The 26,742-nt window shown below is 43.3% G+C and overlaps 1 protein-coding gene across 1 annotated transcript in view; it reads left to right on the top strand.

Annotated features, from left to right (window-relative positions):
• LOC146863701 (vomeronasal type-2 receptor 26-like) overlaps positions 1-26,742 on the top strand; it is a 322,573-nt gene that overhangs the window by 161,552 nt on the left and 134,279 nt on the right. The window contains exon 4 of the mRNA XM_085640670.1: positions 8,044-8,886. Within this exon, the coding sequence (XP_085496796.1) occupies positions 8,044-8,886 (843 nt within the window). The remainder of the gene's footprint in view (positions 1-8,043; positions 8,887-26,742) is intronic.

Below are 26,742 nucleotides of genomic sequence, written 5' to 3'. Positions count from 1 at the left end.
TCAAGCTACAAATAAAAAAGTCAACATATACACTGATTCACGTTATGCATTCGGAGTTGTACATGACTTCGGCGTGCTGTGGCGAGAGAGAGGTTATTTAACTTCCCACGGTGCCCACATTCAGCACGGACCCCTCATTCATGCCTTATTAGATGCGATACATCTACCGATTGCAATATCGATTATGAAATGCAAAGCACATACGAAAGTTACTGATATCATTTCTCAAGGCAATGATTTAGCTGACAGAACAGCTAAACAGACTGCTCAAACACAAACATCCGACATGACAAAGACAATAGTCCCGACACATTGTATGACAGTTAAAGATCCTACTTTTGACGTAATTGACATCCAGACACATGCTACATCAGAAGAAATAAAGAAATGGACTGAATTAGGAGGGATCCAAACGGATCAAGGATGGATGATGAAGGAAAAGTCCGTGTGGTTCCTTCCTGATTCAATGGTCCAAGTTATAATTAACACTATACATAGTCCAGCGCATCTAGGAGAAAAAGCTATGCTAGACAGCATTCAACACATTTGGTTCAATAAACATTTACGAGCAGCAGCCAAACAAAAGGTCCGTACCTGTATGATCTGTTGTCAGTTCAACCCAGGAAAAAGCGTTCCCGTAGAACAGGGTGGATTTCATCCTCCTAATCACCCTTTTGAAGTCCTCCAGATGGATTATATCCAGATGGAACGATGTCGAGGATTCAAATATGTTCTCGTAGTTGTCTGCGCTCTGTCCCGCTGGACGGAGGCATACCCGGTTTCAGATTACACTGCCCCGACTACTGCCAAACAGTTGGTTCGAGAATTCTTCCCACGATACGGTTTACCACGTGTTGTTCACTCAGATAACGGCCAGCCGTTCTCATCCGAATTAATGAAACACGTTTCACTTTTGTTAGGCTATCAGTGGAAATTCCACTGTGTCCGACACCCTGAGGCAGCAGGTCTCGTAGAAAGACATAATCAGACCCTGAAAATTAGATTGTCCAAAATATGCAGGGAAAAAGGTGTCGACTGGGTAGTAGCATTACCAGTTGCACTCTTTTACACAAGAATGGTAGCACACTCTCGAACAGGGCTATCCCCGTATGAGGTGATCTTCGGCAGACCACCAAATATGTGGGGGACGCCTACACCACGCAAAATAACTGATATTGACTGTAATATACTGACAGATTACTTGGCTTCCTTGATGTCTGCACTACAATCTTGTCGTTCACAGGTAGCTGCAGCCTTTCCCGACAACACTGAGGTGAAACCCCATGACGTAGTTCCGGGTGACCTTGTGTTTGTGAGAAATTTCGACCGAAAGACCCAGCTGGAGCCCAGGTGGAAGGCACCCAAATTGGTCCTACTGACCACAAGGACAGCCGTGAAGATCGAGGGCAGGAAAGGATGTGTGCATTCAAGTCATATCAAGAAATTTCATGGACTTCCTTCAGATGTAAACAGCCCACCTCGTGTGTCCTCACCAATTGACTCAAAACTACCTCTGGCTGAGGCCGACAGTAAAGAACTCTATAATCTAAAATTAAGGCCTAGGCCGTCGGACGATTTGATTGTTTAAGTCCTCTCCTAGGTGAAGCGGTTGAATCTGTCTCCGACATGTATCGCCTAGACCTGAATCATGGACAGTCGCGAAAAATAATGAAACGACAGGCGTATTGTAAATCACTGCGTAGCCATTGCATAGTGACATTATTAATCTTGTTTTTCTTAAGTCTTTTAATAATTACTGCAAGTATATTGTTGCACATATATTACCCTATTGCCAGAAACGTTTACAATGTTACTGCTGAACATTCTTTTAGTGACTTACCCCCGCATGAATTGTCTTATAGACTTGCGCTGCGCAATAACACTTTCATTAGTATGTTACATCATTCCCACCAGACTAGTAATGCTACTAATTGTTGGGTGTGTGGCCGGCTCCCTCCCTATCAGAATTATGAAGGAGTCCTGCCTTTCTTTCCACATCCGTTTACACATAATGGCTCCTGTGGAGCATGGTTTAGTTTAATCAATTCCATAGACTCAGATACAGCCGTTTACCAAGACCAGTGGGTATGGGGAAATCTGAACCTAGTTTTATTCAAAGTCTGTTACCCTGACAAGGAGGGTCGCCCCAAAGGAACAGGAACTGATCTAGAAAATGAAGTGTATGGATTAGGTAATTTTACTCCTAATCTCATGGTTCTAAATGTCGAATCCGAAGTTGAACTAGTTTTACCAACCATGTCAGTATTCCCAGCGAAAGGTGAATTGTGTGTAAGAAAAGTTGGTTCCATACATATGGGCCATAGTAAATGCACTACTACAGTAGAATTCAGTGATCAAGGTAAATCTTCATTTAGAGCTTATCGCCACTCCTACTTTATATGTGGTCAGACTGCATATATGCGTCTACCTCTAGATTGGGATGGTACCTGCTACATTGCATTCCTTTTGCCACCTGTTTTCCTAGCTCCTCCTGATTATTATAGAAATATTCATTTAGTACACAATAGAGAGCGGAGAGATCTCCCGATTGTCGATTACACTGAAACAGCATGGGAAAAATACACAGATTTCAATAAAGGCATCTTTCCCTATATAGGTACTGTTACTAATAGTAAGCTGATACGTAGATTAACTAGAACCCTTGAAGCAGTAGTGAACGAAACTATTTCCGCCTTAGGCAATTTAACAGAAGAGCAGTCTGCTATGCGGATTGTTGTGCTTCAAAATCGTCTTGTCCTTGACGTCATCCTGGCCGATAGGGGCGGAGCTTGTAGGGTCATCGGATCAAGCTGTTGCATATTCATACCAGAAAATTCGCCATCTGTATATAAGGCCATAACCCGCCTTCATAAGATTGTAAGCCAGATACACCAGAATCCAGGCACCTGGACTTGGTCCGGTTGGTTTTGGAGCGTGATATCAGCCTGGGGATGGAGAGTCCTATCCTTCCTAGGTATTGGCCTTCTCATATTATTCAGTTGCTGTCTATGTCTGCAATGTGGACCAGCGATTTGTGGTCTGTGTACCACATCGTGCATTCCACACCAAGATTTTCATTCAAGATCCCGGAAGAAGAAAGAAGAACAAATGATGCTATATGAACAGATCAATGGATTAATGAAGATTGATATCTCTTAACGGGCAAGTAGGGGACAAGGAGGGAATGTGGAAATATGGATTTTTCTGGTCAGTTATGTCCCCTATCTTGGACCCCAACGGTTCTATGTGCATGTTACAAGTACATGTATGTTCCCTCCAGTTCCAGTTATGAAGACGCAAACACATGTGCGTCCACCGTCAACATGTCCTCTGTCAGATCCGCCATGAATAGGCCGGATATTCCCTTCCTAAGTACGAAAGGCCACCGCCTTTATATGGTTCACTTATGCCATTTTTACCGTCCAGGCAAGTAGGCCCTGATTCTGTCATCGAACTCTTCTTGCCTTTTGCCTCTGAAAACTCCAGTCTGAGCCTGCATCTGTGACCATGAACTTTGTCTCATTCTCTGCGCGGCTCACGAAGCCTGACATCAGCCTATTCTCTGCCAAGAACTGTATTTCACCTTCGAGTTATCTGCCTCATCCCTGCCCAACGCATTCCTGTCTAGTAGCTTAAGTAAACATTCTGCCAGCTACCAAGCAAAGGCCCGACTTCTCTGTCTTCATACAAGTAATTCATAGCCCTGTTGCTATGGAAGATTCCGCCCTCGCATCTAGTGTAGACACTTAGACGCTTGTACACGCACTAACAGTCAGTATAGTCAGTATAGAATAAGATTCCACTCGAAGAGACCTCTCTTTTGGATAACATAGTTCTTTAAACATAGGATGTTAGATATGATTTGGGATTAGGTTGACTTGACCCTCCAGACTTCTGTCGCCACATGTAGAGCTAAATGTCAAAGTCCCCTTCACCCCCTAGTTACACGTCAATCACACGTCATACTGCTGCGCGCGCATCTATGCCAAGTATTATCTTATAGATCCACCTATATATGACATCATAACCAATTATGTTCCTTTTTACTCCTTATTACACCCATTTTCGGTTACGCATATGAATCGTCATTTTCCTTATCAATTGTTACGCCTACTGCATTCGCTTCATTGTAATGTATGTACTATAAAAGTCATTTCTTGTCAATAATGTATGTACTTCACTTCCTGAACCTCCGTGGTGATGGAACTTGGAGCAACCGATTATAATCGTTCATTGGAATAAAGCCCATTCCGAACCTCTGATACCACGGATTCTGCCTCTCATTTTACTGAGCTGTTTTATTATGTTTCCGTATCAAATTAAGTCCAGGTAATGAAAATTATTTACCACACACTTGGAAGGCTCTTTGCTGGAGGATACAATCCAGGTTGCCTTGTTGCTTCTGTGGCTGAAGGTTTGGCTTTCTCCTTATACTAGTTTATTAAATACTGTTTAAGTCAAGATGCAAGGTCCTCTATTCCATGGTTATCCTATGGCTATAAGACCCTTTTGGACCTTGATGTGTCAAATTGTTTCTCTTCACCGAATGAAACTACTTTTAGCTAAGAAAACAAGATAAATTCCCTTTTTCTATCCCACAGAAATGAAGTCAAATTTGCCAAATGTCAATCTATGACCACTGTCACCCAATTTCTAGATCTAACGCTTTTTGAGTGAGTGGAACCTTACCTCCTAAGGATTACAAATTCTAAACGTAGATTCACTTTAGATTAGGCATTTTACACTATTTGGGAGCCCATCCTCAGCAGGCTACATGGGTTCCTTTCATTACCGCACAACCAGGGGGGGCGTGTCTTGCACCCCAAACCAGTCGCACGCATTCTTTTGAGGACTGTAGGACATTTTCAGTATCAAGATTGAATAGATGGTGTGCATCCCATTACTTTCGTAACATTTTCCTTTCATTACCTCCATGTCCCTGTGACTGCACTTTCAAACAAACAATGGTCTGTTTTTATGTTTTTTGTTGTTTTTATACCATACCAGGCAGAGGGTCAGCTTTTTATGTTTTTTGCTATGCTCTTTCGGTCTTAGTTCTTATACTGTTTTTCTTCTACTTTTATAGTCATCACTCTGCTGATTTTGTCTTTATTATGCTTTGTATGTCAAGCTTTAATTATTAGGAAATGTAAGAATTAGTTTGACAATAAAGTTTTTGATCCTTTTACATATGCATTTAGGTGCCCATATGGCCTATGTCTTAATGCATTTTGAATAGCATTATTTTCAGAACCATATTGAATGTGAAGCCATGGATGTACGCTTGTATTGGGATTTTACTTATAAAGTGTATTGTGCATGTTTTTAACTCTTTTTAGTAGCATGTATGCAAGTGATAAACATATTCTATGTTATTTATCATTTATAGAAGTTTTCTGAATACAACTTTTTGACTGACTGACTGACTGACAATCTAGCATCTACTAATAGAGCATATAGTTAAAGGTGTCCCTCTTTTGTCATGTTTATTTTGTCAACCGTCCTTCGGACACCTACCCCCTGAGACCATGCCAAGAACCTCGGCATCGTACTCGACTCATCCCTCACCATGAACCAACAGGTCAACGCCGTCACCTCCAGCTGCTTCAACACCCTCTGCATCCCCCGTAAGACCTTCAAGTGGATCCTCCCTGAGTCATGGAAGACAGTCACCCATGCACTCATCACCAGCTGACTGGACTATGGAAACGCACTCTACACCGGCATCAACAAGTCCCTACTCCTCAAACTCCAGACAATACAGAACACCGCCGCCATACTTGGCCTCGGCATACCCCAACATGAACACATCAGCCAACACCTACAAAGTCTCCACTGGTTCCCCGTGGAGAAATGAGTCACTTTCAAAATCCTCACTTAAGCCTACAAATGCCTACACAACAACGGACCCAAATACCTCAACGACAAAATCAACTTCCACATACTCAAAAGAAACCTCCAATCTTCTAAACTGGCCGAAACCCCGCGTATCCAAAGAGCCAGAGCAGGTGGAAGATCCTTCTCTCACATTTCAGTCAAAACCTAGAACGAGCTACCGGCAGACATCAGACACGCCCATTCCCTTAACACCTTCAGGAAGACCCTCAAGACCTGGCTCTTTGACTAAACAGATCTGTAGACCACCCCTCAGTGCCTTGAGACCCTCACGGGTGAGTAGCGCGCTTACAATTCCCTGATTGATTGATTCATTGATTGATTGATTGATTCATTGATTGATTGATTGATTGATTGATTGATTGATGTTCTACTCATTTAAGGGCCATGAATTTATTTTATTACTAATGCTGAAAATATATGTTTAAATTCTTTGTAATGGTGCCATGCCTAGACACCAAGAAGGTGATCTCGTTCTTACAGGTTGAAGCTAGTTTTGACAGTGTAATTATTCATGTTTCTTCTTAACTGGACTAATTTAGAATTGTTTGAGAGAGGATTGGATAATGTCATAAAAACAATGCTTTGTTTGGGGACTGCAATAAGGTTTATGGATTCGTTAGCAAAACAATCTGTCTTCAAAGCATGGCTGAGAAAGGATGTTGTTGGACTTTGATAAAACTCAATAAAAACAGATTCTTATAAAAAATATATTAGGGAGAAGGCAGTGGCCAACTAGAAGTATGCAAACTCACAAACAAATGAAAAATACACTGTGGGCCACAATTAAAATGAAGTAGTTTTGCTGCACTGCCCCATGCCAAATCGAAAAGGTAGGAAAGCACCATATTTATGAGATGCAGTGAATTCCTATCCTTTCAGACAGCACGATGCAAAATGTGTTGCCTAGAGCCAACGTAGGCACCCTAGCACCATGGCGCAAGGATTTCTGCATTGCTGGCAGGATTGTTTTTGTGCAGAAAGGGATACCTTCCTGCACAAAACCAATCCATGGAGGCATTTCCCTCTTTCTATGTGTGCTGCAGAATTCAGCTCTCGAAGAAAGAGGAGAAAATGAAGAGAAATACAGATATTTCTCCTTGTTACTCCACCCTGAAAAAGCATACAGTTGTGACAAATTGCCAGGTTTACATAGCCTTGTAAATCTGGAAATGCATCAAATCCCCGGATGTTGCACGGGAAAACTCACGCAACCCCATGCAACGCTTCCCTGATGCAGTGTAAGACAATGCAATTATTTGTGCTGCGTTGCCTTACACTAGTTGTACAAGGCCATGAAAAGTTTGCGAGGCCTCATAGATATTAGTGTGCTCCGCTTGAGTGTCATACAACCTGCCGTGGGGCAAGGAGATTATAAATACTCCTCTTTCTTTTTAAAAGAATATTGCTATATTTACATTTTATCAGAGGCATGGTGGCTTACTGACTATAGCAGGCCACAATCCCGGTGATAGCGTCCAATTGTAGTGACTGACAACTTGCAATATACATCATAAATACTGATGAGCTAGGTCAGATTGTGACCCACTGCAATCTGGAATTTTGTAAATTAACCTATTACAACAAAAGTATACTCCCAAATAGCCTACATCTGACAGATGATTCATACAATAGAAGTGTGTTTATGTTAGTTTTGAAAGTTCATGAGCAGATTAGTTTCATAACTGAGGTAAAGTTTGTTCTGAATGCAGAAAGGAGGGTCAACCTATAGGATTATCTAAGACAAACTGTCCAGTGGATGCAGGTGCAATTCCACATGTTCTGTTTTGGGGACTTTATGACAAAATCTTTGAATGTTTACTGGGTAGATTGACCAAAAACACACTTTCTTTATCATAGCCATAAATTAGTTTCCTGAACTCAAGAATCCTCACAGTATATATTTATTCACATTAGAGATGGATGTTAAAAGCAGTGGAAGAAAGATCTTTCATCCTTTTGTCAAATATGTGTCAGAGATGTGTTGTTTCACCCAATTAATTTCATTTTTGACTTGTTACAATGACTGTGGGTCACTGAGCATCTTAACATTATTAACTCAGTTCTTCAAATTCAATTACAGATCTCTTTTAAGGACTTGTAAGCTTGTATGAAATAACTTTTTAAATTTTTGGTTCTTTCTTGCAGATCAGTTTTGGAGCTTTGAATCCACATCTTAGCGACAAAATGAGATTTCCATATTTTTTTCGCACTGTACCTAATGAGCTTACACAGATTGCAGGGATCACTCAGTTGTTACATTATTTTGGCTGGACCTGGGTTGGGATTCTGGCCACAGATGATGACATCGGGGAGAGAAGTGTTCGGGAGCTAAAGGCAGCGATCAGCAAGTATGGAGGCTGTGTTGAGTTTTCTTTTATGTTACCCAGTGATTTCACTTGGGAGACTGACAATGTGGATTTGATTATTAATGCAGTTAGAATGTCTACTTCACAAGTGATAATTCTCTACAGTACAGGGACATCTATGACACAATATTTGATGTACACCAAGTGGCAGACATTGCCTAAGAAAATTTGGATTGCATCAGTGTCTTTTTCCTTTTTGACTGAACTTAAATATGAAAAATATTTGAACATGCTGAATGGTACACTGATATTTTCGGTTAAGAAAAATAACATATTAGGATTGAAGGATTTTCTCTACAATTTTAGCCCCACACAGTTTCCAGAGAGTGAAGTTCTGTTGGATCTATGGCAGCAACATTTTGATTGCAGATTGATGGGTAGAGATCATTGGACTTATATTTACAGTGGCTATATACTTACTCGTCCCTTCTGTTCAGGAAATGAGACCATGAAGAGTTTTGACTCATCCGCCTATGATGTCTCAAACTTTAGATTCACTCATAGCATGTATACTGCTGTGTATGCGTTGGCACATGCCTTACACGACATGCTGTTTTCTGACTCAAGACCAGAAACTGTTATCAGTAATGGAAGCCTAAATCCGGAAATCAGCTACTGGAAGGTAATATGTCTTGTTAGATTAAGACAGCATTGATCCATTAATCTTTCTTTCAACTGATTGAACGTAGTTTGATATAATTGAGATGTGCTCTTTCTACATGTTCTATTCTCTCTTTTAAATAAATGATTCTGTGCCTGCTCTCTGTTCAGTTTATGACAAGTAGCCCGGGATGTGGTGAGCGTTTCTCCTCCTATCAAGAACCTAAAGGCACAATATAGCATTGATGTATCTCTACTGAATTATGTCAAACTTCATCATTAATTGGTACTCAAGTGATCAACTCCTAGTGTTAGGAAAACTAATATTTATTTTTTTAGTTGCAGAAGACATAAAAGAAGTCAATAGTACCTATAAATACATGCCAGTAGAGAACTGTAGACTATTGAAACACTAGTTTGTTAATTATGAATAGCATTTCTCTTACTTTGCTCTCCTCACTGCATGTGGGGCTTGTTTGTGGAGATTTGAGTTTTGGGATGATTGTTTGGATTATTTTGAGGTGATGCCCTCTGATACAGCAGAAATCAGTTTCAGTTCTGGTCAACACGCCCTCTGCCTATAAAGAACCCAGCCTGTTAATTTTTTAACTGCTTATCCACTGCATCAGAATCATGCTGTATAATAAGTTTCACCAGGATTTTACTGACTATTGACTGTAAAACCACGCCGGTTTTTACCGTTGGTTCAAGCTCTCTTCTTTGGAATCCTGATGTTGATGCCTTGCTTCTAGTCATCTGTTTTCCCCCATAATTGATGTAAACAGCAGTTGGAGGATCTTGGCTTATGTTTCAGGGGATCGCTGACATATTATCGAAAAATAATGTGACACACTCATATCATGTCAAAAATATAGTTAATACAAATATCATTTCCCTATACTTAAGGTAAGGACAAAAATATTGAAATGAAATATTGTTTCACACTAATATCATAAAAACATGAAACACAATATAGTTTTTCAACAAATGCACAGTATAAAATAGTAAATCTTAAATATTTTAATACATAATGTTAATGTAAAGTATAGTAAATAAATGTAAGTAACTTTTAATAGTAATGATAAACATAAATACACGTGTGTGTGTGTGTTTATATATACTAAATCACCAAATATTAAATCTATACATATTAACTTATCTTAAATGTTTTGAGCTTTTTAAAATTTGCAACTATAAAAAGCATATACATATATTTTAGAAACTCGCCTCATGCTCCTTGTATCCAGAAAGTCGATGCAAATTCAGTGCTTTTAACGATTTATTCTGTGCCCTGCACCGCCGCCATTACGCGTTTCAGCCCTTTAAGGGCCTTGATGACATGACACGTTCAAAGTACGGTCGCTGCTATTTAAAGTGACAGTGCTAAATCACAAGACTATTTGTCATCATCGACATGGAAAAAAGCATGATATGCATCAACACACTCAGAAATATTTACCACATTGTGAAATTCATGAAACAAATGTGCAAATGACGCAAACAGACAATTTAAATATCCGAAGAGTCCCCAATAGGACCAGTAAATAAATACTTGGTAAAATGGAACACACCTTAAAAGATCATATGAATTACCAGTTTAAAAGAGATTTAGAACCTTAAAATATATATATATATATATATATATATATATATATATATATATATATATATATATATATATATATATATATATTCACTGAAAAAACCATAGGTTTCACACATGTTATAGTTAGCTGGAAATTTTACTGATAAAAAACCAATGAAATTCCCCCGTTATAGTTACTGTAGGCAACTATAACTCACGCGACCGTAATCCTCTGCTGATGCTAATACTGTATTTAGACACTTATTTGCCCATGTCTTCTTCCATTTAATTTTAGCTTTACATATATTACAAATATTTTTTTTTCATAAAGACACATATGTCATCAGCACAGGATTACGGTCGCGTGAGTTATAGTTGCCTACAGTAACTATAACGGGGGAATTTCATTGGTTTTTTATCAGTAAAATTTCCAGCTAACTATAACATGTGTGAAACCTATGGTTTTTTCAGTGAATTTGCAAGGTTTTTTAAATGCTAATTCCTAACTATAACGTGTGTGAAACCTATGGTTTTTTCAGTGAATTTGTACGGTTTTTTAAATGCTAAGTTACTTTACGCCATTCGTGGCGTGCGCGCCCACTTAACGCAGTTCGTTCCGTGCGCGCACGGTGCGCTTCGCGCACCGTGCGCGCACAGTGAGCACGCGGTGCGCTTCGCGCACCGCGCGCCCACCTACGCAGTTAGTGCCATGCACGCACGGTGGGCACGCGGTGCGCTACGCGCACCGCGTGCCCACGTTACGCTAGATGGGCCATATACGCACGATGCGCTTCGCGCACCGTGCGCACATGGAGGACATATTATGCGCTTCCTTGTGATAGGTAATCTGTTGTAATTTTTTGGGGAAATGCGCTCACGTGAAATGCCATGCACAAATGGTGACCTTCGGCCACCATTTGCACACGGGGTGGAGAGAGTGTGGATTTTATTTTTTATATATTTTTTTACCGTACGCGTACGGTAAGCGTACGGTAAGCGTAATCGGCGAAATTTTCAAATATTAAAAAATTAGCGTTTTTTGCCTTGGGGGATCTTTGAAGATTAAACTAACATGGTTATGTGCATGGGCGCTGTCTAAACAGCCCCTTTATATGTTTTTGGCATTTGTTTATCAGCTCCCCCCTCAGAGTGCGAGAGAGAATATGGCGGCCGCCGCTTCCTGGTTATGATCAATTCGAATGTTTACTAAGATCTAACAGCCAATCAGAATCGCGCTCGCGCACGCCACCGTACGCGCACGGTAAGCGCACGGTAAGCGCACCGTAAGCTGCCACAGATATATCTATTGATTTAAAGGCTATTTTCTCAGATTCTACTGAACAGATTTACACCAAACCTACAAAAGGCACTTCCTTGACCTGGGGACTACCTCTCTGCCAAATTTCATTAAATTCTGTTCAGCCGTTCGGGCTGTAGCCCTGTCTAAAGGTCCTATGGAAAAATGCATGGGAAAAACGCGTTTTGGGACCCCCCTTTTATCTCAGCCCCCGCTTGACGAATCCCCCCGAGACTTTCAGGGTAGGAGCGGAGCGTAGCGCCCCACCTATTTTGAAAAATTCGCGAGGATTCGTCGACCGGCGCCAAAGTTATTCAAAATAGAAGGTTGCGGATTTCCTATGGAAACGTGGTCCTAACTATAACTACCTACTGGCGACCGCCAGTAGGTAATATATATATATATATATATATATATATGTATAGTCATAAAAAATGCATAGCAAAAAAAAGTAATACTAATGTAAACAATTTATCATAATAATAGATGTAGCAGCATTGTTCTCTCTATACTGGTTTCCAATAGCACAATTGATGTTTATCTCCATATCAGAACAACGAGAGTGGAAACATTCAAGCCCAAGTGGGCTATAATTCAACCAATTCAAGTCTTTGATTAAAGTGTCAGTGCATATAAAGTGTCACAATTAAATACCTACAATCCCAATGTGCAAAATGTGCAAATGTCTATAAAAGTTAGGTTAAAACTACAAATGTACTAAGTCAGCAGCAAGCATAAACAGTTATAAAGAATGGAGGATTGCCATATTAGAGGTGTTTATAAAAATCCTCACTGGAGTTCAACCCATTGGATGTTTTACTATCCATCTCCAATATATATTTAGTTTCCAATTTTCTCAGTAATGCATCTCAGTTTCCACCCCTCCTCAAGGGGGGGGATCGAATCCACCACAAAATAACGCAACTCTTGTGATCTTTTGGCATGTGATTCTTCAAAATGGCAAGCAACAGCCTAGTGCTACCCATATAGCGCAGGCCAGAGGAACACTCCAGCACATAGATCGCAAATTCCGTCTTGCATGGGAGTTTTTTGTCAATTCTTGTTGGCCTGCTTCTAAATGGTGTGGTGTACTCAGTCTTGCTGACTCCGTGTTTACATGCTTTACACACTGCACATTTAATGAAACCTTTGCTGGCCTTAAGCCATGATGTATTATTTAGCACCTCAGGCTGCTTTTGACCAATGAATTGCTCATTGAATGAGCTTTTTTGAATGTTATGTTTGGTGATCGACTCAAATTACCACCCAACACAGGAACATTTCTAACTAGCGCCCAGTTTTTATTGATAATCCCTCTTATAGTTTGATGTTGGTTACTATAAATTAGAATTAATCTAGAAGGTTGTAATGTCTCCATTGGATTTATATGGTCCATTGGAGTTTTACTGGCAAGTGCCTGCCCTCTGCCCTGTTCGTTCGCTTTGGTCATAGCTTTGTCCACCACTTTAAAAGTGTAACCCCGTCTAAGGAATCTCTCACGGTATTCATTCTGTGCTTTGAGGCACTCAAAATCAGTATTGCGAACTCCTCTTATCCTCAACATTTCCCCAAAAGGAATGCTATGGATTAGATGTGCTGAATGATGACTCGCTACATGCAGCAGCGAGTTACCAGCTGTTGCTTTCCTATGCAGTCTCATGTGCAATTGTGTATTCTGCACTGAAATTTCAACATCAAAAAAACAAATTGCCTCTCTACTAATCTGGCCTGTAAATTTCAAATTAAGATTATTGTGATTGATTTGCTCGATAAATTGTAGAGCCCCAATCTCCGAGCCCATCCAAAATATATATATATATAGGGGGCCACGCGGCCTTATCATTGGGCCGATATCGTGGGGCAGCAGCCTACGGATCTTGCACGAACCATGCACAGCGAGGCCCATCTGTGGGCTCGAAGAAGTTGCCAGCTGAACATTTGCGCAACGTAAGGCACTACAAGTCCCATAAGCCCATCCAGGGCGTGCATCCATGCATTTAAGGGGGTGGTGCTTTACGCGCTCTTTTTGAACTGCCAAAGCCTCTGAAGAGAAGTGGGGACACTTCGAAACGCGTCAGGCATCCAGGGCAGTTTGAACAGTGAAAGGAATCGTTGTGGTGGAGGCGTGCTTACCTATGATTGGCTCCTTGTGTGCAGCTGAGGCCCGAGTGCTCCTCGTACGTTGGGTACTTGGTAGCTTTGATTTTTACGCGGCGACCCAGCCGCGGGAGGAGCACCACCCTAGAGAAGCGGGGGCCACGCGGCCTTATCATTGGGCCGATATCGTGGGGCAGCAGCCTACGGATCTTGCACGAACCATGCACAGCGAGGCCCATCTGTGGGCTCGAAGAAGTTGCCAGCTGAACATTTGCGCAACGTAAGGCACTACAAGTCCCATAAGCCCATCCAGGGCGTGCATCCATGCATTTAAGGGGGTGGTGCTTTACGCGCTCTTTTTGAACTGCCAAAGCCTCTGAAGAGAAGTGGGGACACTTCGAAACGCGTCAGGCATCCAGGGCAGTTTGAACAGTGAAAGGAATCGTTGTGGTGGAGGCGTGCTTACCTATGATTGGCTCCTTGTGTGCAGCTGAGGCCCGAGTGCTCCTCGTACGTTGGGTACTTGGTAGCTTTGATATATATATATATATATATATATATATATATATATATATATATATATATATAAAATCAGTTTTCGGCCCAAGTGTTTGACTCTGGCGCTGCAATCGTAAGGGGCGGTGCGTTTCTTCCGGCAGAGCCACGCCAGTATTAATGAAACCTTGAATAAATCCGCCTTATTACTTCTGAAAACAAGTGAGTGCGTTCTTCACCTTGCTGAAAGGCGAGATTTGTTTCCAGTAGATAGTTATAGTTAGGATCGTGTTTCCATAGGAAATCTGCAACATTCTATTTGGAATAACTTTGGCGCCGATTGTTGAATCCTCGCAAAATTTTAAAAATAGGTGGGGCGCTCCGCTCCGCTCCTTCCCTGAAAGTCTCGGGGGGATTTGTCAAGCGGGGGCTGAGAAAAAGGGGGTACCCAAAACGCGTTTTCCCCATGCATTTTTCCATAGGACCTTTAGTCCAAGCTACAGCCCGAACGGCTGAACAGAATTACTTGAGATTTGGCAGAGAGGTAGTCCTCAGGTCAGGGATGTGCCTTTTGCAGGTCTGGTGTAAATCTGTTCAGTATTTCCTGAGAAGATAGCATTTAAAAGCATATATATATCTATAAGCGCGCACCGTGCGCGTACGGTAAAACTTACCGTATGCGCACGCTGCCGTGCGCGATTCTGATTGGTTGTTAGATCTTAGTAAACATTCGAATCGGTCGAAACCAGGAAGTTTCGGCCACCATTTTGTCTCTCGCAGTCTGAGGGGGTGAAAAACAAAGGTGGAGAACGTGAAAAGGGGGCAGGGTGGGCAATTCCTGACCCCCTAGCCTTTGTCAGGGGGTCCCAGAAGGACCCCCAAGGGCCAAAATATCTTTTAATTTTGTTTCAAAAAATCGCGGAGTGCGCGTAGCGTGCGCGTACGGTAGAACCAGAAAAATTCCGCGAACTGCATAACGTGGGCGGCGCCCACAGCGCGCGCACCGTGCGCGAAGAGCACCGTGCGCGTACGGTACGCACACGGTGAAAAACCTTAAAAAAAATAAAATAAATACATAACTTAGCATTTACAAAACCGTACAAATTCACTGAAAAAACCATAGGTTTCACACACGTTATAGTTAGGAATTAGCATTTAAAAAACCTTGCAAATTCACCTAAAAAACCATAGGTTTCACACATGTTATAGTTAGCTGGACATTTCACTCGTGAAAAACCATTGAAATTCCCCCGTTATAGTTGGTGCAGGCAACTATAACTCACGCGACCGCAATCCTCTGCTGATGACATCAGATATTACATCACTGATGACATATGTGTCTTTCTGAAAAAAAAATATTTGTAATATATGTATAGCTAAAAATTAATGGAAGAAGACATGGGTAAATAAGTGTCTAAATACAGTGATGTAATATCTGACGTCATCAGCAGAGGATTGCGGTCGCGTGAGTTATAGTTGCCTGCACTAACTATAACGGGGGAATTTCAATGGTTTTTCACGAGTGAAATGTCCAGCTAACTATAACATGTGTGAAACCTATGGTTTTTTAGGTGAATTTGCAAGGTTTTTTAAATGCTAATTCCTAACTATAACGTGTGTGAAACCTATGGTTTTTTCAGTGAATATATATATATATATATTACCTAGTGGCAGTCGCCATTAGGTAGGTATAGTTAGAACCTAGTTTCTATAGGAAAAGCATTTTTTGATTTGCTAATAACTTTGGCGTCGTTTGACGAATCTTCGCGAAATTCTCCAAACATAAGTCTATCCAGGTCAGCTCCTGTCCTGAAAGTTTGGGGGTGATTCGTCAAGTGGGGACTGAGAAAAAAGTGGGGGTCTCAAAACGCGTTTTCTCCATGTTAATTTCCATAGGAAATTTTGAGATGGGGTACAGCCCAAACTGGTGAACGGACTTACCCCAAATTTGGCAAAAAGGTAGAGTTTGGTTCAGAAAGCAACCGTTTTTTTAAATGAGGTAAATCCGTTCAGTAGTGTTTGAGAAATTAAAAAATAAGAGTCAAAAAATCAATTTCCCATAGGAAACTTTGGGCAACGCTACTGCTGAAAGGAATTATCCCAAATTTGGCAAAAAGATAGTGCTTGGTTCAGAAAGCGACCTATTTTTAAATGGTGTAAATCCGTTCAGTAGTTGCTGAGAAATTAAAAAAATAAAAGTTTTGATATCTAGGGTAGCAGCGGATTCGCGAACCCTCCCGACCATGAGCTTCATTCTAATTGGCTGCCACGACCACGTGCTTCATTCTAATTGGCTGTCAACACTCCAAACCAGGAAGTGTTGGCAGGCATCTTGTGACTCGAAAGAAGCGAGTCACCAGAAAACAGAGAAACAAAGATATAAAACAAATGAATGAAAGGGGCAGTGTAGAAACCCCCTGACGTCCTAGGCCTGCTCAGGGGGTCCCAGAAGGACCCCCAGGTCCAAAAAAGCTTTTTTTTTTTTAAAACAATGTCGGCGCAATTTGTGCTGGGGTCTCAAATTCTGCCAAAATTGTGAAAAAGCAATGAAGCACGGGTTCCCACTTTTTATTTTAATGAGGCCCCCGGTGGGCTAGGGCCCGGGGACATTCTTATAAAATAATAGCGGCCCGTGGGGGCCACCAAGTCCACGGGGCTTCACTCATGTTGGGAGGGGAGCATGGGGCCCTGCTCCTGGAGCCCGGCTCTTGCAGTGTCCCGGGGTGCCCACCCCCGGGACAGTGCTGATTGCTATGACAGGGCAGGAGCCACGCGGCTTCCGCCCTGTCATAGCAAACTTGATTTGGATTTTAGAAGCAAGAGCTGGGGAACCTGCACCCACTTCCAAAATCCAAAGCTGATTGCTTTACCACATGGTGAGGTGCATGTCAGCAGCTCCCCGTGTGGAAAAGCAATGCAAGCTCCTGCTGGATGTGGGGAGCCGGCGGGACCGTGGAGACATTGGGGCTCCCACATGGTCCCCAATGGTGAGGCCAGGCCCCGGGGGATGGGGTCCTCCGGGCGGGAATTGGCCACGGGAGGGGGGCTGACACTGTCCTCTTCTCGTTTTTAACAAAAAAAAATAATGAACATCTCGGCATGCTTCGGGGGATGGGGTCCCAGAGGCGAATGTAAATTAATGAAAGTAGATGTTTTTTTAGTCGTGACTCTGGCGCAGCTCTCAGCACGGCCCCCGTGTGAAAGCGATGGGTGCGCGGCTCTCAGCACTGCACTCGAGTTCTTCTTAAGTCGTTCAAACACCGAAGGGTATATTCTCAAGGACACATCGCCGAGTTAACGCCACTTTTTCACAACCATTCACAAGCTGGAGCAAACAGCCATTTCACCAGTTTACCAGCGATAGCAGCCTCAAAAAGCATCGTCACGGATGACCACGGCAAATATTGCTAATGAGATGGAGAGTAGACGTACCCATGCAAAGAGCAGCAAGCACATCATATTGCAAGTTTCTCAACCACCAGCAAGATCGTCGAATAGAGTACAAAACAGGTGATATGGTGTGTTAGTAGCAAGAAGTTTACACCTGCTCTGAGCTGGTGTAAAGTCGGACTACAACCTAAAAGATGAAAGGGAGCCCAGCCCAGAGACACACCTGAACAGATGCAATGGAGCCAACGATCATGCAGCTCGGAGACCCAACACTGCTCTGACACCCCCCGCCACCAGCCCTCTGTCCCCCATACCTCCCTCACCCCCTCCCCACAAACGAATGTGACAGCAGCATTAGGAAATCTGGAACGTAAGAAATTTGTTGATGTCGCACAATTAGAAAATTAAGAACATGCATGTGAGGTTGAAGAAATAAGAATCATGGTCATGTATGGATTTACATATAAAACATTTTACTTAATCAAAACAACAACAAATAAAACTAGGTACAGCCATAGCGAGTCATCCCTGGACCATTTGTGAATCACAGCCTGCAAGACAAAAAGCAAAATAAGATTGTGCGTCATGCGTCTATCAAAGGTGAGAGAGAGAGGAAGAGAGAGAAAGAAAGAGTGAGAGAGAGGAAGACAGAGAAAAAGAGAAAGAGTAAGAGAGAGAGGAAGAGAGAGAGAAAGAGAGAAAGAGTAAAATACAAGCAAGAGAAAGAGAAAGAGAGAAACAGTGTGAGAGAGAGAAAGTGAGACAGAGAGGTAGAGAGAGAGAAAGAGAAAGAATGAGAGAGAGAGGATGAGACAGAGACAGGTTGTGAGAGAGAGAAAGGACGAGATAGAGAGTGAGAGAGAGAGAAAGAGTGTGAGTGACAGAAAGGAAGAGAGGGAGAGGGATAGTGAGTGTTGACACTGTGAAGAAAATCCTCACAGCTCACCTTTCTGCCACCGGTGTGTCTCCATCCACGTGCCGGGATATAGGGCAGCCCTCAAGCTTAGTCATCTGAAACATACTATGGAATCAGTAATGGCAGAGTACATACAACTGTGTGCCTAAATCGCTATCCCGCCTTTCTGTATGCAGGCTACTGTACCCCATCTACTTCCACTGCCCAGAGGTGTGTGCCAGCCACTGCGCACCTAGGTTGCTGCATCTCATCCACTTCCACTGCCCAGAGGTGTCTTCCCACTGCTGTACACCCAGGCTGCTGCACCCCATCCACTCCCACTGTCCATAGGTGTCTGCCCGCCGCTGTGCACCCAGGCTGCTGCACCCCATCCACTCCCACTAGCCAGTGGTGTCTGACAGCTTCTGTGCACTCAGGCTGCTGTACCCCATGCACTCCCACTGCCCAGAGGTAACTGCCCGCTGCTGCGCACCCAGGCTGCTGAACCCCATCCACTCCCACTGCCCAAATGTGACTGCCTGCCGCTACACAAACAAGCCTTTCTGCTCACCTTCCGCCAGTGGCGTGTGTCGAAGAGGGTCCACCACGTGCCGAAGCAATCTCCTCACCCATTGTGTACACGTGGTGAAGCCGAGTTCACAATTCAGGGCGAGTGTTGATTGCAGGATGGCCACGCATCATCGCAGGCCTGCTAGACAAAAAGCAAGATATGATTGTGCGTCATGAGTCCATCAAAGGAGAGAGAGAGAGAAAGAGTGAGAGAGAAAGAAAGAAATAATGAAAGAAAGAAAGAAAGAAAGAAAGAAAGAAAGAGAGAGAGAAAGAAAGAAAGAAAGAAAGAAAGAAAGAAAGAAAGAAAGAAAGAAAGAAAGAAAGAAAGAAAGAAAGAAAGAAAGAAAGAAAGAAAGAAAGAAAGAGAAAAAGTATGAGAAAGAGGGAGAGAGAAACAGAGGAAGAGTGAGAGTGAGAGAGAAAGAAAGAGAGAGAGGAAGAGAGAGAGAAAAAGAGAAACAGTGTGAGAGAGAGGAAGAGATAGAGTGAGAGAAAGAGGAAGAGAGAGAGAAAGAGTGTGAGGGAGAGAAAGGAAGAGATGTAGAGGGACAGTGAGTGCCCACACTGTGGACAAAAACCTCACAGCTCACCTTTCCGCCACTGGTGTGTCTCCAACCATGTGCCAGGACATAGTGGAGCCCTCAAGCTTACTCATCTAAAACGTAGTATGGAATCAGTAATGGTAGAGTACATACAACTGCGCACGCCTAAATCACTGTCCCACTGCTGCGCACCCAGGCTGTTGCACCCCATCCACTTCCACTGCCCGGAGGTAACTGCCTCCGACAATGCACTGAGGCTGCTGCACCCCATGCACTACCACTACCAGGAGGTGACTGCACGCCGCTGCGCAAACAAGCCTCTCTGCTCACCTTTCACAACCTGCTTGCAGAAAAGAGGGCCTACTACGTGCCACTGCAAGCCCCAAGCCCGGGCCCGCGGGCATGTCACCCTCCATATCATGCAGCCCTGCTTCGCAGGACACCAGGTTTCACATTTGGTGCTGAGTCTTGATTTCACAATGGCAGAGAACATGTCAGTGCACTATTTTTTTTCATTGCAGGTTACACACCCGCTCAGCCCTTGTGGTGCCACTAACTCAGTGACAGCGAGACGACGCCACATGGTGGTAGCCCTGCGCTGTGTGATGGCTCAGGCCTACACAGCGGCCCAGGAGGGCACACAAAACCTGAGCTGTCCAGAACGCCGGGACGGGCCATCACCGCAGGCTGCACACCTGCTCAGTAGTTACGGTTCCTTTACCTCATTGGACCGAAAGTCACCGTCCCGTGCCAGTGTGCCTGTGCCGGCCGCAGTGCATTCGGTGCGAGCAACTCTAAAATGGCATAGAGCACGTGCGCCCGGTCTTTTTTATTGGCAGGGGCACGTGTCCTGTGATTTCTGTGCTGAATGGGTGTGGTGTGGGTATATACCAGCTGTGAGGGAGTGGCTGTGGCTTACTGACAACTAGGCCTGTGACCAGCAGATCACTGCAATGAAACCTGGGCCATGTAGCGTTGTTGTCCTTCCCTGTAAGCGTAAGCGGAGTGGGCTGGCCTGGCGTATGCCAGTCCTGCGTGAGGCAGTGAAGTATGACTCTGGAGCTATGGGCATGGCTCCTTTGTGAGCTGCATGAGGAAGCAACTGGTGCGGGTGTCCGTGTTGTAGTGCTGCCGTCACCCGGGTCGCAAGAGCCAATGTGTCACTCTGTTGGCCAACATGGAAGGTACGGGAAATCACTGACCCTACATTCATCCATAGTTCCACACATGAAAGATGGTGGCCATGACACATCTGTGTGAATATTAATGTTTATTGCACATTCAGTGGAGTTTTGCAGCTGTAGCAATACAGGGCCATGGAAAGTTCAAGTTCCAGTTTTTGGCACATGGAGGGCAGTCAATTAGAGCCAAGCTTGTGTTCAAGGTTAGGCTGCGCCAACATATGTAGTTATACAATCACTCCGCCAATCCCCAAGCACTTATTAATTGACTATACACTCTCCTTGCAGTACTCTAATGATCCAGTCTCTACGTACGTACTTGTACAATGACTGAGACAAAGTTACATAGCCAAAGTTTTCTCCCACTGCCAGAGGTATCATGGTTGCATACGCTGTCCACAGCACAATGTAATGTGGTAGGGCCCAGGGGTAGCATCTTGCATACATAATGAACACACGGACACAGATTTATAGTGGAACTGGGTACGGGCACGTGTGCTTTACTCCTTTTTATTACCAGGGTCACATGTCCAGTGACGTCTGAGCTGGATGCGTGTGGGGTGAGTGTAAGCCAGCCCTCCAGGAATGGTTGGTGCTGGTAACAAGTACAACAGTAATCATCGGATCACACATAGAGATTCAATCATAAAGGGTCCATGACTTGTGCTGCACTAAGTTAGGGGCAGCAGATGTGAAATAATACACAAAAGATTCCATCGTAAAGGGTTCATGACTTGTAGTACACTGAGGTAGGGGCAGCAGATCTGAAATCATACACAAAAGATTCTATCATAAAGGGTCCATGAGTTGTGGTGCACTGAGGTAGGGGCATCAGAAGCATTCCGCGTGTGCACAGCTAGCGATGATGCGTGGTCTGGGAGGGCCACACTGGTAGCAATGTCTGTTGCCAACTGGACTGCGTCATCTGCAATCGCAACTCAATCTAAATTGTGAGCCATGCAGTCCACTATGTAGATGGAAGGCAGTAGTGAGCAGAGACATCGAGGAATGCTTTTTGTCTGCAATTAATAAATCATGTCTCAATGTAAATTGTGAGCTCTGCTGACCGCAGTGTAGGTAACAAAAGATGAAATATGTATGGAATACATTGTTGAATACATTGTCAAAATGTGTAGGTTTCGGGGATGTTATAGTTAGTTGCCTACTGGACTCTGAAAGGAATGAATCAAGACTGAATTTGAATTGTGAGCCCTGCTGACCACATTGTAGTTCAGAGGCAGTGGTCAGCAAAGGCCCACAGCAACATGGTATTGACTTTAGCTGCACAGATTGGGAGCATTTGGTTTTCTTAACCGATTATAGTCTCTTACACAATTTGCATCGGTACAAATCTTGAATTGTGAGCCCTGCTGACTGCAATGTAGACCGGAAGCAGTGGTCAGGAAGGTCCCACAGCCACCTGGCGTTGACTTGAGCTGTATAGATTAGTGGTAGGTGTGGCGCTCAGCGTGTGCGCAGCCAGCGATGATGTGTGGTGTGGGCGGGCCGCACTGGAAGCAAAGTCTCTTGCCTACTGGACTGCTTCATCTGGAATCGAGACTCCATCTGAATTGTGAGTAGTCCTGGTTGGTAAATTCCGTTCCGCTCACGGAACTTGCGGAATTTGGGTAATTTTGCATTCCGCGGAGAACGCGAAATTGCCCAAAATTCTGTTATCCGCGGCTTAGTGGAATTTTTTGCTTGTTCGCGCTTTCAAAATGTGTTTTCGCAAGATATTTCTCCCCGAGCGCGCAAACAGTGTTTGCGAACAGGAAAAAAACATCACAAACGGGCGCAACAAGCAATTCCGCTTGTTTGTGGAACTTTTGCATGCTCACTGAGATTTTTTACCGTTTTCTGGAGCTTTGCAAAGCACGACTAGGGAAATTACACCCACCCCTAATTGTGAGCCCTGCTGTCCGCAGTGTAGAACAAAGGCAGTAGTCAGCAGAGACAACGACATAGAGTACAGTTCACTCTGCAATAAATAAATCAAAACTGAATTCGAACTGTGAGCTCTGCTGTCTGCAGTATAGGCTGCCATTCAGTGTTCCTTTGGACTTGCAAGATGAATTTGGTCATTGTTCTAAAGCTATAATTGATATAAAAAAAGTTCTTGAAGCAAGGATACTAAAAGGATATTATTTAGGTTTCGAAGACGTTGTAGTTAGTTGCCTACTGGACTCTGTAATTAATGAATCAAGACTCAATTTTAATTGTGAGCCCTGTTGACCGCAGTGTAGGCCAGAGACAGCGTTCAGCAAGGGCCCACAGCCACGTGGCATTGAGTTGAGCTGCACACTTAGTGGCACCTGAAGCAACTTGCATTATGCGTGGTCTGACCGGGCCGCACGAGTAGCAATGTCTTTTATCTAATGAATTCTGCTTTAATAAGGCTACGTGGCAATGACTTGTGGTGCATTGAGTTAGTGGCACCTGAAGAAACTAGTGTGTGCACACCCTGCGATGATGCGCTGTCCGGGTGGGCCGCACTGGTAGCAATGTCTTTTGTCTAATGAATTCTGCCTCAGTAGGGCCACATGGCGGTGACTTGTAGTGCACTGAGTTAGTGGCACCTGAAGCACTCAGCGTGTGCGCACCATGCGAAGATGCGTGGTCCAGGCAGGCCGCACTGGTAGAAATGTATTTTATCTAATGAACTCTGCCTTAATAAGGCTACATGGCAATGACTTGTGGTGCATTGAGTTAATGGCACCTGAAGAAACCTGTGTGTGCGCACCCTGCGATGATGCATGGTCCGGGTGGGCCGCTCTGGTAGCAGTGTCTTTTGTCTAATGAATTCTGCCTGAGTAGGGCCACATGGTGGTGACTTGTGGTGCACTGAGTTAGTGGCACCTGAAGCACTCGGCGTGTGTGCACCCTGCGATGATGCGTATTCCAGGTGGGCCGCACTGGTAGCAATGACTTTTGTATAATTATTTCTGCCTTAATAAGGCCTTGTGGCGTTGGCTTGTGGTGCACTAAGTTAGTGGTACCTCTGGCACTCAGCGTGTACACAGCCTGTGATGATGCGTGGTCCGCACTGGGAGCAATGTGTCTTGCATACTGGACTGCGTCATCTGCAATCGCCACTCCATCTGAATTGTGAGCAATGCTGTCCGCAGTGTAATTCGAAGGCAGTAGTCTGTACAGACATAAGTCTGCGGTGCTGTGCCGCTGTGTTCGCAGTGGGCCTGTGTCGAGGAGGCCGGCGGACATGGTGGCAGCCACATGTCAGGGTGAGGGCCGCTGCTCTGGCAGATGCGTTGACCTTCACACAAGTGAACCACGCCCAGAGCCCCGCCTATTTAGTCACACTTCTTCGCTGGAGAGGTGTATGTTGGACCAGCCCACTGCACTTCCGCCTACAGGGGATGACGATACAGGTACATGACCGAGATCTTCCCCACTGCCTGAGGTAACATGGGTGCGTCCACTGACCACAACACTACAATCACCAGCAGTATATGTACACATGGAGAGGTTTGTGCTCTGCATAGTGAGGTGTGTCCAGCACATCACCGCTACACTTGGTATTGTGTGGATTATTATTGGTGGGTGACTTGCGTCCTTTACACATGTTTGGTTGCTACATCTCCCAACATTCAGCTATTGTGTGGCTGAGGGGCCATGCCATTTTTGGAAAGTACGCAGTCCTGTTGTGTGCTGCCTTGTGATAGTAGGGGGGTGATCCGGGGGAGGTCCTGAGGGTGGTGGCAGTGGGTTTTGTGGCCTTCTTGAGGGTCGGAGGTGCATGATCAGTAGCTCAATGACATGTGTTGGTTTTCAGATGTGATTCTGAGCTGGGCTCCCTTTCACACTGTAGGTAGTCATCCTACTTTACACCAGTAAAAGGAAGATGTTACATTCCTACTGCTAACACAGCTTATCGCCTGTTTTTGAATCGCACCACAGATTTGACTGCTTTTTGAAAATATCGGGAAGTGGTGTTTTCGTTATATTTTTGCACAGGAACGCCTATTCTGCATATTATTAGCATTAGTTGTTGCTCTCATTTGTGGCAATTTTTTTGCAGAAGCTATTGCTAGAAAACTGGTGATATTGGCTGTTTTCAACAGGTTGAGAATGGAATGATAATTTAAAATCACAAAAAAAACTATAGGTTTCATGAACATTATAATTAGAAATTAGCATTTAAAAAACCTTTGAAATTCACTGAAAAATCCATAGGTTTCAGGGACGTTATAGTTAGTTGGACATTTCACTCTTACAAAACCAGAGAAATTCGAACGTTATAGTTAGTAGAGCTAACTATAACTCACGCCCCCGCAATGCACTGCTGATGATGTCATATATTACATCATTCATGACATGATCAGTGACATCACTGATGACATCACTGATGACATCTCAAATGACATCACTGATGATATCATCCACGTGATAATCTGATGCACCTCCTCACACCCTAATATAACCTTTGATACACCCACTCTTAAAATACAGACTACCATTTTCGAAACCATAGACAAATCAATAGCAGTTTCTAGATATACCTACTGACATTCCTAGTTATACACACACATTCATTCATTCACCCATACAGTTACTCATGCATGCAGTCACTCATCAATACAGCACTATTATATGTACTCATACACCTATACAAACACTCATACATCATCACTCATCCATAGAGTTATTGACACACCTAGCTTGACATGTAAAGAATCAATAACACTACAACTTACTCACCTAAAGTTATACATTCACTATCTAACCTATTCATACCGATCCTAACATATAATTACTCTCTTATGCAATCACTGACAAAAGCACACACTCATTTATACTCCCACTCTCACAATTACTCACTCTCACATATAGTCATTTATATACTCCAAGACTCACTTATACTGCCTTTCACATATGTAGTTACTCACACATATACTAGTGAGACATACATTCACTCACTAACACACTGATACATACACTCATTCACCTATACAGCTATTTCTACATGTACTAGTGAAGCCATACACCCAGTAAATTATCAACTCACACATGTAGGCACAAACACTGAGGCACCCATACAGATACTCATGCAACCAAAAAGTAACCCATATAGACAGTCATGCTCCTAATCATCAACCCATGCAGCAGCCTACACAACAACTGAGAGACTGATTCAGACATTCACACAGTTTAGTCACTAATCCATGCATTCAGTAAGACACATTTAATCACTAACTTATACAGTCGGTCACACACCTATTAAATCCTCCACCCCCCCTATCTACACCAACTCATTCTTCAATACACCTTGGCATTAACATATATAAAATATATTTTAACTTTACAGAAACCCACATTCACTGGATGATGTCATCAGTGATGTCATCAGTGATGTCATTTGCGATGTCATCACTGATGTCATTGACCATTTCATCAGTGATGTAATATGTGAAGTTATCAGCAGTGCATTGCGGGGCCACGAGTTATAGTTATCTCTACTAACTATAACGTTTGAATTTCTCTGGTTTTGTATGAGTGAAATGTCCAACTATCTATAACGTTAAAACCCTAGGTTTCACACACGTTATAGTTAGGAATTAGCATTTAAAAAACCTTGCAAATTCACTGAAAAAACCATAGGTTTCACACATGTTATAGTTAACAGGACATTTCACTCGTGAAAAACCAATGAAATTCCCCCGTTATAGTTAGTGCAGGCAACTATAACTCACGCGACCGCAATCCTCTGCTGATGACGTCAGATATTACATCACTGTATTTAGACACTTATTTACCCATGTCTTCTTCCATTAATTTTTAGCTATACATATATTACAAATATTTTTT

The sequence above is a fragment of the Triturus cristatus genome, chromosome 2_1 (assembly GCF_964204655.1).
Source record: "Triturus cristatus chromosome 2_1, aTriCri1.1, whole genome shotgun sequence".
Lineage (NCBI taxonomy): Eukaryota > Metazoa > Chordata > Amphibia > Caudata > Salamandridae > Triturus > Triturus cristatus.
The sequence above is the reverse complement of the archived record's forward strand: the minus strand, read 5'-3'. Positions and strand labels throughout refer to the sequence as shown.